This window comes from Amphibalanus amphitrite, unplaced genomic scaffold, assembly GCF_019059575.1.
Source record: "Amphibalanus amphitrite isolate SeventyFive unplaced genomic scaffold, NRLGWU_Aamphi_draft 001501F_arrow, whole genome shotgun sequence".
Classification (NCBI taxonomy): domain Eukaryota; kingdom Metazoa; phylum Arthropoda; class Thecostraca; order Balanomorpha; family Balanidae; genus Amphibalanus; species Amphibalanus amphitrite.
The window spans coordinates 69,682-84,696 of NW_024882994.1; the positions used below are offsets into that span (position 1 = coordinate 69,682).

The following is a 15,015-nucleotide window of genomic DNA, read 5'->3' on the forward strand; positions in this document are numbered from 1 at the left end:
CGCTCCTGGCTGTCCCGCCGACAGCCGAGGCGCCGCTCCAGATCCTTCCTCTCCTGCCGGTGACGTCTCCTCTGCTCCTCCAGCTCCTGGTTGTGCCGCTCCTGGAGCTGGATGAGCTGCTGGCGGTGTCTTCGCGTCGCCTCTATGAGATTCCGGAGGTGCTCAAGGTGCCGGCCTGGCTGCCGCTCCTGTTGTTGTTCTTGTTGTTGTTGGCGCTGCTCCTGCTGCTGCTGCTGCTGTTGTTGTTGTTGTTGTTGTTGTTGTTGTTGTTGTTGTTGTTATTGTTTCTGCTGCTGCTGCTTCTCCTCCTGCTTCTCCAAGTCTGGAATTAGAATAGGGGAGAGCGGGGAGAGTTGTATCATGTCCAAGTTGTATCAGGGCGAATTGTGCCAAACTTATCCAATAGATAGCGCTCGTGACACGACCAGCCGACGAGGTTTTCCGGGCGCCATCTTTCCCTGTTCTGTCGTGTGGCTGGGTAGACGCGTCTCGTGGTGAGAGCCGATTTTATGTTTTTTTTTTTTTAATGTCATTCTAAAAAAATAAGTTGCAAGAAAATGTGTGTTTTGGGCATTTAGATGTGCACGAATTTGAAAGATCTCCGTAGCGGTGGTGAGGGAGGTTCTAAGGCTGCGTGAGTGAAAATGGATTTCTCCAGCTCTGTCCGCTGTTTTTGAGCACGAGGATGTTTTTTCCAAAATGGCGGCGAGGTACATGTTGTATCAGAGCCGGGTGGGGTATGTTGTAACATGTATGTATGTATGTATGTATGTATGGGTATGTTGCTTTTGATCGCGAAACCTAAGCCCTGGCTCGCGTTTGTAGGTAGCTAGTCAATACTCGTTCCATTTCGGCACAATATGTTGACTTCTTTTCTCTTAAAGGTAGTGTGCCACCTTTGAAAGATTTCCCATTTTATTTTTCCTAGGATAAGAAGCTTCTGTTTTTACCTAATATCGCAAAAAAATCAAAAATGGGCCTGGAATAGTGCCTTTTTCGCCTAAAAGTTTATCGGTTTTTAGATATGTATAACAACTGTAGTGGGCTCACCTGCAAACAGGCGTCGGGCAACAATCGCGAATGCGGCGCACTTGTGACAATAAGCAAAGGTCATTATAGTGTTACGACCATACGACGTACGGGAATGAGTTATCAGCTGTCTAATCGTAGACAACACAATATCGAGCCTTAAACTGTAAGCCCGTATTGGTATTGTTTCTTTTATTTGGCTGTCGAACATTATTTATGGTTTGAAATATGATTTGATGTAAAATAATTGATATGATAAAGCCGTCTTATAAGTTATGACCCCATTTCACCACACGCAAGTGGCAGAAATGACAAGATCAGCTGACGCATTTTTCTTGGCCGAAGTCAGAGCGCGCAGCCCGACGCACCACCACCGCACCACAAAGTATGAGCAGAAGCCGCGCCCAAAGCCAGGGCCCCGGTAACGTGAGGTAGCCGAGTCGGCGGCCCCGGGCTATCACATGACACCGGGAGGACGCGCGGCTCCGGCTTGGGTCAGCGCACGCTGCCCCGACTCGGCTACCTCACGTTACCGGGGCCCTGGCTTTGGGCGTGGTCTACCGCACCACCTAACGAGAGTGTTCGAAACCGCAGGAGCTGATGATGAACGGGTTTATCGAAACTTGATTGGATGAGCATATCGGTAATAGCGATTTCAGTGTGTGCATTTATTGTTCATAGTGGTGTGAAATGTGGTTGGGGTACGACCGACAACCCGTCGGGGCGAATTTCGCACTGGGGTACTCAAAATTTGAAGAATTTAAGACGTTTCCATGAGTTTTGAAGGTATGGATAAGTTCTAAAAATCCGGTTCTCCTTATCTGGGCCATTAACTCCATACGGTCCAAGAAAGCTGGCACACTACCTTTAAAGGAAAAGGGCCACCTTTAACATGGGGATTGAAACTGAGATAGCCATCTTGTAGCCCGTGTCCGAAAACCTATCTGTCAACCTCCTTACGGCCGATTTCGGCCTCCATTCGTAGTTATCGGCAATTTTAAAAGAAAATACGCCAGGAATGCGTCCTTATCCCAGGAATGCGTTCTTATCCGACAATACAGCCACCCGCGGCGAGGCTTTGGTTTTTTACCAATCAGCTCCAACCAGCTCAGCTTTAACCAATCAGCTTATCTGACACAATCCGACGAGTCTGTCTTCTGAACGCTGATTGGCTTGAGTGTGACGTCATCGCTATGCCATCATACAGTAGGTGCCGTAGAGAGTATCAACATAGTACCAATATGTTAAATAGTTTTAAATACTTTTTCGCGAATTGTGCACTTCTGGCACCAGTTTTAAAAAGAAAATGAAAAATAATAATGTCAAAATGAAAAACAACGATATCTTCATATTTCACGAAGGTGGCCCTTTTCCTTTAACGGGCCACTTTTGCGTCTAGTCTGTTGATGTTTCGTTCGGATTGCATTGACCTAAGTTTGGTCTAATAAAAGTGAAGCCTTTGAGCATACACCTACATTGTATTAACCCGATTTAATGTTGTTGTTATGTTCAAAACCAGTAGCAAGCACACTGACTGAAACGTGAAATAGTGATACAAATTACCCCACCATGTGATACAACTCACCCAAGCCATGGGGCAAGTTGTATCAAAAAACATTGTTCTATTCGGCAGACCGTAGAAGAAAAACTGGTAGAGGTAGCGGAAAAGTTACTTTGCACAAACAAGCAGAAGAATCAAGAAAGGGGATAGTATGGAAATGAGTTTATCACGGATAGTTACGAGGTTATGGGTCTCGGAGTAAAAACTGATACAACCCACCCCGGTAGAAACAATATAATATAATTGGAGTGGACAAAAATTAGACCTGGAATGATCAGGGAGGAGAAATTGTACCCAGCTTTTCGAAGTGACTGACACGACCTCTTTGGTAGTTTATATGCCGTTAAGCACAACCAGAGCATGTAGCTATAAACTCTAAGAGCTCGGTCGTGTTCTTTGAATGACATTACGACACTGAATATACTCGCTCATCTAAATCTTTAACCTTACCTCGCACAAGTGCCTCTTTCTTCTCTAGATCCCTTCTCAGCTCCTGGTCCAGATCCTTTTCCAGCTCCTCCCTGAGCTGCTGACGCCTCCTGCTGCACTCCTCCATCAGCCGATCCAGCTCCTCCCCTGTCCGGATGTTCGGGTATCTCTCCTCCAGCTCCTGTGTTTCTCGTCGGTGCTTCTCCTTCATTTGGTTCCACTGCTCTTGGACCTCCTGCTCCAGGTCATCCCACTCCATTTGGTGCTGTCGATCCAACCCTTCACACTGCCTTCGGTCTCTCCGATTCAGCAGCTCCATTTGCTTTTGACATTTCTCTTCAAGGAACTGCGCCTGTCCCTCGGTCTGTAGCTCCACGCATCTGACAGCACTGTTGTGTAGCTGATGGAGCTTTTTCAGCTCGTCATGATGCCGCTTTTCCATTCTCCGCCACTTCCTGTCCTGATCCCGCTCCAGACGCCGGCGCTCCTCATCATGTTGCTCGTTCAGACTCCTCCTCTCCCCGTAGCCCCGCGGCTCCAGCTCCTGCCACAGCTGCTGATGCTGTCGCTCCAGCTGCTGCCATTTCTCTCGCTGAGTTCGAGGCAGGCCCTCCGATGTCTGCTCCTCGTCTGCGTCGCGCTGCTGCTCGTCACCGGCCTCTCCACCGTCGTCATCCCGCTCCGAGTCTGAAACACATCATGTGAGGCGAAGTTAACCTGCGACCTGATGAGGTCTCTCAGCAAGCTACGTCATAATGGGGGGTGGGGAGCTTTTTTGGTTACAGCCGATTATCTATAAAGAAAACCACGATAGCTAGAACGACGCGGAAAAGGAGCACAAGCTCACATTAAGATCTTCCAGAATTATCCAGGCCTAATTCTTGACCCAAAAAAGATGTACCCCGCTATCGTTAACCCGGCTCCGCGCGGTGGGGAGGGGGCATTTTTTGCCCCCCCCCCCTCCTCGTATCTCCGAAACTGCTGGAGCTGGACAGATCCGTAAAATTCAAACGGAGTTCGATAGCCCTATCAGATTTGTCGAGAGAATTCCGATTTCATTGACCTCGGGGTCACCGATGACGCCACAGGTCAGGTCAAAGATAAAATGTTTCACCGTTCACGGGCCTTCAAGGGAATGCGCTATAGCATCGAGCAAAACGCATTTTGTCGAAAATCAGCGATAGGGCGTCAGTTGCCTAGTACATAAGTTGCTAAGTCACTGATAATACCAGGTTAGGTCACAGGTCAGGTCACCAATAGTCAGCACATGAACCCAACTTTACTATAGGGCTGTGCGATGCATGTTTTATGGCCAATTTTTCAATTCCAACTGAATGGTGTTGGTATACCAACACTTATTATAATAAGACCATCAGGTACGGTTTAGGTCACTTCTGGTAAGGTCAGGTCAAGGTCAGGTCAAATTAGGTCAAATTTCAAAGTTGATATTTTTGCATAAAAAGGGTATCGATTCGATGCAGCTCGTCACGGGGAGTCTAGTGGTGGTCTTTGTTTTGCGGTACGTGGTCTATAATTGCTAAAAATTGAGTTGGAAAATTTGACGTCATCATTTTTGAACAGTTTTTGTTTTCGCTATAACTTGGCCAAAAAAGAGGCATCGATCTGAAATTTTATATGTGGATAGAAGCCGGTGGTTACTATCATATATATTCCGTTCTTACGAAATTCAATTTTTTTTGGATTTTTTGGATAATATATCCAATAAATTAGGTACCTACGTTTCGATTTTCGGTGGTCAAAATCCAAAAATTTAACAAAAATCCGAAATAGCAGTTGTATAGCTCTATTAATTACGGAGCGAGCGAAGCGAGCGAAGTCTTTCCTTAGATTAACGGAAATTTCTGAGTATGAGCGGCCGGCCGGCCGGCCGTGCGGACGCTTTTGCGAGGCTTATATCTCAGCAACCACTTGACCGATTTACACGCGGTAATTTTTGTAGGGTAGCTTCATTCCTTCTACCAAGTATTGGACTATTCTCGATGCATATAGGTGACCCCTTATGCACGTGCCACGTGCAAAACGAAGAGGTGTCAGTTTTGTAATTGTTGCAATATCTCGGTAACTACTTGGCCGATTGCGCTGAAAGTTGGCATGTAGGTAGGCACCCACTAGGCACTGCATATCCATGTGCCGGAGTTGGGGCGCTGCTGCACGTGCGCACGTGCAGGGGTCGTTTCCAGATCTCGAGAACGGCTGGACCGATGGCGCTCAAATTTGGTACACGGTTAGGGACCAGTTAGTAGGGTGCCGTGCACAAGTCAGTTGGGACCCATTTTGCACGTGCGCACGTGCAGGGTGCCGCTCCCAGATCTCGAGAACGGCTGGGCCGATTGTGCTCAAATTTGGCACATCGCTAGAAACCGGTCAGTAGGGTGCCGTGAACAAGTCAGTTGGAGGTACCCCCTCGAAATTTCGCACGTGCAAGACTCACCCCCTCGCTCGCTCCGTTAGTCGCCCCAAAAGGCGCTATACTGGTTACGGAGCGAGCGAAGCGAGCGTAACCGAAGGTTTGTTGTCAATAGTTAAAACACTATTCTTTAGAATTGTGTTTTTATATTGAAAAACAAATCTGAGTTCCCTGACAATTTGGCAAAAGCTGCCTGAGATCAGTACAACTTGATGCTCTTGAAAACGGCTGCTCCAAAAATTCTGATTTTTTCAGGATTTCTAGTGGGCCAGGTGATCTACGTTCTGGTATGGGTCTCCCCTCCGCGGACCATCTGGTGCACGTGCCACGTGACTTTGAAAATTCCCGTGTTAAGCCAATGGGCAAAATGAAAAAAATGCGTTCCACGGCAGATTGCTCGAAAACGATCCAAACGACCCCCCATTTTCTTCCATGCAGATCAACCACTATTCGGTGCACTATCCATGGGTATGTCGCAAAGTGGCCGGAAAAGTCCAGAACCACGTGCCACGTGCCGTTGAAAATGACCCTGCACACCGGAAATTGGGACTTTTGGTCATTTCGGCGCACCCATGATGCATACTATGGCGTGGGTGACCAAACAATGGGTGTCATCCGGTCGGCAACTGTTTAAGGTGTCGTCCAGTGGGCCAAAGTGGTAGTTTCAAACTTTTGGGATCCACCATTCTGGGGATTCTTTTTGACAATATAGGTACTTGCGTTTCTTGGCGCAATGTTCATTCCACCCAGCCGGTCGTCAATGCGTTAGGTGACCCAAATGACGATTGACCTGAAGGAAGTTGGGGACGAGGAACACGCACGTGCCATCCGTTTTTTAATCGGGCGCTTTCATCTAGGAGATTTTTTGCAGATATCTTTTTGATTTGTGAAAATGACCAGCCTATTGTTTTTTTTGCGGTGTTTGTCTTTGGCGGCGGGCGGGCGGGCGGGCGATGCGGGCGGTTTTTTTTTTGCGTCGTTTGCGGTGTTAAATTTGTTTGCGGTTGGCGGCCGCTTTTTCGTTTTTTTGCGGTGTTTTTTGGCGGCGGGCGGGCGATTTTTAGGCGTTTTCGGTTGGCGGTTAGCGGGCGTGCGATGCGGGTGGTTTCATTGTTTTGCGGCGTTTTTGCGTTTTTTTTATTTGCGGTTTGCGGCGGGCGGGCGTTTGATTATTTTTTGCGACCTTTGCGTTGGCGTTTCGGGCGTGCGTTTTGCGCGTTTTGCGGTGTTTGCGTTTTGCGGCGGGCGGGCGTTTTTCACAATTCAATGTTCAAACCTTCGGGCCACAGCGCTCCTCGAAAAGCGCTGCCCTCGAGTAGTCTTTCCTTAGATTAACGGAAATTTCTGAGTATGAGCGGCCGGCCGGCCGTGCGGACGCTTTTGCGAGGCTTATATCTCAGCAACCACTTGACCGATTTACACGCGGTAATTTTTGTAGGGTAGCTTCATTCCTACTACCAAATATTGGACTATTCCCGATGCATGTGGGTGACCCCTTATGCACGTGCCACGTGCAAAACGAAGAGGTGTCAGTTTTGTAATTGTTGCAATATCTCGGTAACTACGTGGCCGATTGCGCTGAAAGTTGGCGTGTAGGTAGGCATCCATTAGGCACTGCATATCCATGTGCCAGAGTTGGGGTGCTGCTGGACGTGCGCACGTGCAAGGGTCGTTTCCAGATCTCGAGAACGGCTGGACCGATGGCGCTCAAATCTGGTACACGGTTAGGGACAGAGCCTATTTTAAGGGAATTTGACTGGGGGGGGGGGGGGGCAACCTGGAAAATTGTCTTTAATAATCCATTAACCCTCGCCCGTATTGGTGTTTCCAGTAGCGAGCGTATAGGGGGGGGGGGGTCCGTTGGACCCTCCCCCTTGCCGTTTCGCCCCTGATCGAGCTAGAGCTTCGCGGAAAAAACGACCGTGTTGCCCGTGATGAAAGGAAGCCGATTATACCCAATTTTAAGGTCCTAGGTCAGTGGTCGGCAGGTCATTCGGGGTCGTGCCCCCTTTTTGGGCGCCAGGCAGGGCCATTACCCCCACCTACCAGACCCCATTGCTGACACAACTAAGTTTACTGAAATTCCATACCGTCCTGGAACTCTGGGTATTTGTGCATTTCCAATGCATCAAATTTAAAACATGACACTTCCTCCACAAAACATTTAATGCCTATATCCCAGTAGCGGCGGAACACCTTCAATTAAGGGGGAGGGGGAGCACTGCCGACTTTTGGTCCCATTCTTTCCATGCAACGCCCATAGGGCTAATGTTAAAATGCAAAAATCAAAGGGTGCACGGTGCCCCGGTGCCCTCCCCGTTCCGCCGCCTATGCTATATCCCATTTAACCCTTGTACGATATAGGGGCGGCGGGTGGTTTTTCGTTAAAAGCTCACGTAAAAGGCATTGGATCACGACCAAATTGTACCATCCAGCCCATCATTTTTTTTTTCACCAGCCCGGAAAATATCATGACCTGAGACCAGTTTTACCAACAGAAAAATAACCGCCTGCCGGGATTTTTGCCTCAAGACCGCTTCACATACGGAGCGTAAACGCGTTGGGCTCGTAAGCGGCTTTACCGTTTACGCTCCATATGTGAAACGATCTTTAGGCAAAAATTCCGGCAGGCGGCTATTTTTCTGTTGGTAAAACTGGCCTCTGGACCCCTAATGACCGTTGGCTTATGAGCTTTTTCTGGAGATCATCTTGAGCTATAAAAGCTCACTTCAAGAAGTTATAGCGGGTCCCGATTTTCTCGACACTTATCATTGCCCTCTTGAATGAGACGGAATGACCAAGGACCTTAAAAATGGGCAGCAGCGGCTTCCTATGGTCACGGGTAGCACGCTCGTCTTTTTTATGCACAGCTCCATATCAGAGTCCGAGAGGCCGCGGGGGTCCGATCGACTCCTCCCCCTTACGTTAGCGGCTGTTGAAACGCCAACAGACGGGCGACGGTTAAAAGTTGCAGCTGCTTTTGAACGACTGTACGGAGGGGTGAGATGGTGAGGCGAGCAGGTACGTGAAAATTGGTATCTAATCAATGTGTGCTGTGCCTTTGGCCTGGGCTAATCTTTGAACCCTGGGATGCAACAGTCACGATGGCTCCATCACTGGAGCTACAAACTCTAAAAAGATAGGCTTTCTCAGAATCCCTCATAGTCATTACCCCCACCGAAAGGGCTCCATTACCCCCAAAGGGGGCATGCCCCACCATTTGCCGACCCCTGTCCTAGGTCATCGGTTGACCTTCCAGGTCAGGTCATTGACCCAAAAGTCGGGAAAATCGGGACCTGTTAGAGCGTCGTAAAGAGTGGCTGCTATGGTTTTTCGGGGTGCTGATCACGAATATCATGTTAGTTATGATCATAGATGATGTTTTCATGCATTTAGGCCAGGTCAGGTCAGGTCAGGTCAACCAGTAAGGGTTTTGCCGGGTATTCGTAGTAGGTGGCAACCGCCTCTGACAGCTTCGGAACATGTTACGAAGGCACCAAAACTACTTCGTAAATGGTCAAATGGTTGCTTGATTCGAATTCAGCTCCAAAAAAACTAGCCTAGAAACATATAAAACTCGAAAATGTGAACCGAGGTCATCAAAGGTAAATGATCTGACCTGACCTTCCGGTGATCTTGACACCCACCCTAATGCATGGGAGCAACATCATATCCCATGTTTGAACGTTTGAAACCACGAAAAGACTGCAAACGCGCGGCTAATGCGAGGCGACATACGCCGAATCGCGACCTCGGCCAAACATGGTGCCATGGTGCTAGGCCGCCGGTGCATCTGAAAGAACTGTGGTGCCCCTGACAAGCCTGAAGTTCCAACGACAGGCCCGTGGTGCCCCTGACAGGCCCATGATGCCTTTGCGAGGCCGGTGGTGTCCACGTGAGGCCGGTGGTGCCCCTGGGCCCTGACAGGACTGTGGTGCTCCTGACAAGCCTGGAGTGTCCCCGACAGGCACGTGGTGCCACTAACAGGCCCAAGGTGTCCCAGTCCCTGCGAGGCCGGTGGTGTCCCTGCCAGGCATGTGGTGTCCATACTAGGCCTCTGGTGCCCCTGACAGGTCCGTGGCGCCCTTGCTAGGCCTATGGTGCCTCTGGCAGGCCTATGGTGCCCCTGGCGGGCCTGTGGTGGTACCCCTGACAGGCCCAAGGTGGTGCCCCTGCGAGGCCGGTGGGGCCCCTGGCAGGTCTGTGGTGCCCCTGGCAGACCTATGGTGCTCTTGCTAGGTTGATGGTGCTCCCAACAGGCCTGTGGTGCCCCTGACAGGCCGGTGGTGCCCCTGGCAGGCCTGTGGTGTCCCCGGGCCCCAAGAGGGTGGGGGGGGGGTCATGACCCATATGACCCACCCTTAGATACACCACTGGTCATTACTTACAGACTGACTCATTTGACATCCATTGCAAAACAAGTCACAGTAGTTACGTAGTATGTTTGTCACCCTGTTCCTTTATGCCCATTTTTATAGTGGGCAAATCTCGACGACTAGGGGGGCAATTCTGTTGAGTGCGGGGGCATTTGCCCCCCCCCCCCAGTTAACATGTTAAAATAGGCCCTGGTTAGGGACCAGTTAGTAGGGTGCCGTGCACAAGTCAGTTGGGGCCCATTTTGCACGTGCGCACGTGCAGGGTGCCGCTTCCAGATCTCGAGAACGGCTGGGCCGATTGTGCTCAAATTTGGCACATCGCTAGAGACCGGTTAGTAAGGTGCCATGCACAAGTCAGTTGGAGGTACCCCCTCGAAATTTCGCACGTGCAGGGTCCACCCTCTCGCTCGCTCCGTTAGTCGCCCCAAAAGGCGTTATACTGGTGCAACACCTTTTATGTTTCGAACATTTTTCTGTATCTGACATTTTTCTGTCAGCTGTGGGCCTGACAGCTCTTCTCGCGAAACCTTTTTTGGGTCGAAAATGGCAGAACATGACGTCACTCCGACGTCATTAGCGGCCAACCTATCATACCTAGCCTTTGGAAAATCTTTTGGGCACAATGTGTAAAAGCTATCGGGGCTCGGGAGGGTTCTGAAAGTTAGGTGACGATCTGCGCAGCGAATCTGGAAATATATCGAAAAAACGGGGGGGGCAAAAAATGCCCCCCCACACCGCCTGGAAGGTTAAGGCCCGTTCAATAGTTGTTACGACGTACGAGCGAGCGCGAAGCGCGATCCGGCCTTCTGGCCGGATAGTTTACATATGGTTTGTTGCAAGCTTATATCTCCGTTCGTGATGCTGCAAAAGATGCCAATGGTGCTAAACAATTTACAAAATGATCCCCTCTAAATATTTGAAGACCACTGCATCGACATCATCGCAAAATAAACGAGCTAGAGCCTCGTCAAAAATGCTATGTAAACGCGACTAATGTCTCTGTATCGGAATTCCACTATCTGACAACGAGCCAGCATATACATATTGTCAGCAGATCTAGCCGGATCACTTCATGTAGGTACAGCACCGCGTTAGTCGGGCTCGTGGAGCATTCTACGGACTGACTCCATTCTACGGACTGACTCCATTCTACGAACTGACTCCATTTTACGGACTAACTCCTGCTGGAATGCTCAGTGACTGCCTGTCGCCTTCAGATAAAGTCTTTCTTTGGAAAACTGTGGTCATCCCTGCCCTAACTTTCGGATGAACAGTCCCCCTTTGCTCGTGTGATGTTGACGATCTGGATGGCCTGCAATCTCGGTGCATAAAAGGTGCCCTCGGATTATCTATAAATACGTTCGTCATTCTGCTTTGCTTGTAGCTTTAGTTATCCCGAGAATACATGAACGGCTGAAACGAGCGGTGCTGGTAGCCTTATCGGATATTCTCTTAAGGACATGATGTGGAGTTCGTTAATGTAATAACTATAATAATAAGTGAATAAGTGAATGAGGACTTTACTCCACAAGAAATCGTTCGGGTCGGAGCTTTCGAATTGTATTTACAAAACTTCGTCAGCGAGTCGTAATCGGGTTCGGGGGGTATCGGTCGCGACCTATAGTATTCTATATCGGTATTCTAATTTTTATATATAATAATATAATAAGTATAGTTTTCTAATTTTTGAAGACACAATTTCCATGTATCTACTGGTACCTATTTACCAAGCACAATTTGAAATCCAATATTTCTACGGTAAGAAATTCTTAGCCAGATGCCGAAGCAGCCAAAACTCAGGTGAGAACTTCTATACCTAATGAACTTGGAGTCAAACACTTTTTTTAAATTTTAGATTTTACACATAATATTTAGTAGCAAATTTAGTCAAGTATTTTTTTTTTTGTTTTAGACATTTTTACATTTGGGTAAATAACGCATTTTTCAAATTACATTTTGCAATGTGCAATATCAGAAACAGTACCTAGTCTAGTGAACATTTAACACTATGCGACAGATTTTCTTTCTATTCACAACATATATTTTCGGGTAATGGGTATTCTGCCGCTAAGTTTACTCTTCTTCTTACAATTGAGCTCTGGTGTATTGCCGCCACCTCAGGGTCGGCACTGGGAGGCACTTCACATACGTCCTTCAGTGAAAAAGGTCGTGGCTACTGGCTTCTTACCTTGTGAGTCGGTCTCGTTCACCGCCAGGTAGTAGGGCGTCATCTCCCATCGGTCCGGCCACCAGCCGACGGCAGCTTCATAAGCCGTCCGTAGCCGGTCACCGGACAGCAGCTGCTGCAGCCGGCGGCGCCAGAGGCCGGCCGTGGCGGCCACAGACGCGGCGTCCATATCTGGCAGTAGGCTATGAAGGTATTCATTCAGGTTAGTGTTGAAGAACAGCTCTAGCTTCTCCCTGGTCTCCTGGTGGGTACGCATTAGTCGGTAATTCCTCATCCACCCGTTCCTCACCACCCGGTCTATTTGCTTCCACTGGTCCATTTTAACCGGCGCGTTCACGTCCACAGCCTGCAGCAGCAGCTCAGGCCGCAGCAGCAGCTCGGCACGGCCCCGCGGCGTGTCCAGCTCGGCGGTCAGTCCGGCTGGCCGTTCCTCCAGCGGCCGCCGCAGCTGCTGACTGCACCATGTGGCCACCTTGTCCGAGTCACCCAGCAGGAACTCCAGGTCAGGCCTGGTGAGGAGATTTGTCAGTGGCGTCACGTCCAACGTGACGCTTTCACTGGCCGATGACGTCACCGGCGCCCCGCTCACCAGGTCTGCCGGGTCGACTACGGCCCATGCCATGAACAGGTAGCACTGCTGCCGAAATGTTCCTGAGTCCTTGTAGTGGTACCACTGTAGTAGAAGTGGAGCTGTGCGGACTAGCGGAGGGACGGCCTGCTCCCACCAGATCTCCCAGCACGGAGCCGTGGGGCGGACACGGACAATCTCAACCACAGCCTGTCGGACGAGCGTCCGTCCGAGACGGAGCCGCAGCTCTCGCTCTGAGGGCGGCTCCGTACCGCCCTGCAGCAGCAGGTCCACGTACCACTCATCCTGACACACGGCCATCAGAAGGAGCGTGGCGTGCTCCCTCATTAGCCTTAGTGTGTCGATGATAGCCTGTCGCTGGCCTGGAGTGAGTTCAGCGGCCACATCGATGTTGTGATCGAAAAAACAAGGCAGTCTTCCAGCGGCGATGCTTGTCTCCAGCCAGTCCAGTATTTTGTGGACACCGTCAGTGATGCCCGTCCACATATCAACGGGCGTGATTTGGGCTAGCCAAAGTCCCGCTGTCTTTATATAGTATGACTTCAATGGCACGTCCTCGTCGGGCTCGTTCACCACCTCGTTCTTTTTCAAGACACCTTTCATTGATTTCACAGCCATGATAGCCGCTCGTATCACTGGCGCGAGGTGGCGGACAGCGACGACTTCAGCCCGTGAGTGGGAAATACGGAACTCGATAAACTCGGTGTCACTGCCGGGCCGGCCGGTCGGTACCAGGTGTACCCCGAATCGACGGATGTCATCTCGTGCCGCTGCTGGTGGAAAGTCGGCCTCCAGGTGACATCCGTCGAGCCGGTCGTCTGCCGGCCACCACCCACGCACAAAGATGCAGGGCACATAGTCAATGCCTCCGGCTGTAACATCATTTATATTTTTGATGTTGACCGCCGGTCCGGCGGTGTCGATCTTGTTTCCTAGTACTGTCGTCCACGCGTCCTGCTGGCGAACCGAAACAGCGGCCTTGCCTCCCATTACTGTACACACGTCCCGCATGAGCCGGCGAACGGAATCGGCCGGCAGGGCCTCCAGCGGCTTCTCATGACAGCACGCTCTCGTCCTGACCCAATGGAGCGTTACGAAGCCATGGTTTTTGGTCGGTCGGGCCCACAGCTCTGGTGCAGACTGTGGACTAATAACGGCCGGCTCCTCTCTCTTTCCGAGCGCCGCCCAGCGGAAGGGACCGTCGAACTCGAACATCAGATCAAAATCAGACATCCCCCCTCGGCCGATTGACTCGTCCGACAGTCCCTCGGCACTGCTGCCCGATGGATTGATGGAAGTTATCCTGAGGGGCTGGTCGGGCTGGCAGTGCCGACACCGGGCGGCGGCGGCGTCATTAACATCCTGCAGGGCCGCCATGAGCGGCTCAAGCACCAGCCAGCTGACAGCGTGTTTCACTTCACTTGCTGTACAGTACCCTTGCCGCCCTGTAGAGTGGTTGTTCCTGATGTCATCTGCCAGCAGCAGCGTGTCTGGGATCAGGTGTGCACTCGATCCGTACTTTTGGACTAACCTTTTCGCTCTAGAATCAAGTCCCCTATGCAGTCTCTCGATCCTCTCCGCTCTCCGCGCACCAAACACACCGGGTCGGGACATGGCTGCTGGCTGCTCTGACACGGACTGACTGATGTCGGCCGACGCCGCTGTAGATATACCCATCCAACCCGCAGGGAGCCGAGATAAGAGCGAACACTGGTCGTCTCCGTCCGGTGACAGTGACTGACTCATTGCAGTGGTGAAATCGATGATAACGCTACTTTTGTTGACAGAGAGACAAAGTTCCTAATCGTTCAATTTTCTCGCGGAGGTTGCAGCATTTAAGTATAATCTGAATGCATCCAGACCCTAAAACCTACACTAAACCGTAAATTAAAAGCAAATAACCAAACATGTTGCATCAGTTTTTTATCCTCAATGTTACATTCAACTTAGAATGTAACAAACGTGTTACATCCAACAGACCCTGTGGGTCTGTTGGACTCTCCTGGCCGTTTGGCCCCTTATTGAGCTAGAGCTTCGCGGAAAAAGCGAGCGTGTTGACCGTGACGACTGGAAGCCGATGATTACCCAATTTTAAGGTCCTAGGTCATTGGCTGACCTTCCAGGTCAGGTCAATGACCCAAAAGTCGGGAAAATCGGGACCTGCTAGAACTTCGTAAAGTGAATCTGTTGTTTTTTCGGGGTGATCACGAATTTCATGTTAGTTTTGATCATAGTTGATGTCTTTATGCATTTAGGCCAAGTCGGGTCAGGTCAGGTCAGGTCGACCAGTAGGCGTCCTGACGTCTATCCATAGTAGGTGTCAGCTACCACTGACGGCGTTGTAACATGTTACGAAGGCACTAAAACTACTTCGTAAATGTTCAAATGGACGCTAAGTTCGAAATCAGCTCGAAA

The 15,015-nt window shown here is 50.2% G+C and overlaps 1 protein-coding gene across 1 annotated transcript; it reads right to left on the minus strand.

Annotated features, from left to right (window-relative positions):
- Window positions 1–203: 203 nt before the first annotated feature.
- Window positions 204–14,234, minus strand: LOC122373468. Its single transcript, XM_043351551.1, has 3 exons — window positions 12,012–14,234; window positions 3,041–3,706; window positions 204–322 (listed from the first exon to the last, which is right to left on the minus strand). Exons 1-3 carry the CDS (start codon window positions 14,212–14,214, stop codon window positions 279–281), a joined length of 2,913 nt encoding a protein of 970 aa, XP_043207486.1. The 5' UTR covers window positions 14,215–14,234; the 3' UTR covers window positions 204–278.
- Window positions 14,235–15,015: the final 781 nt, after the last annotated feature.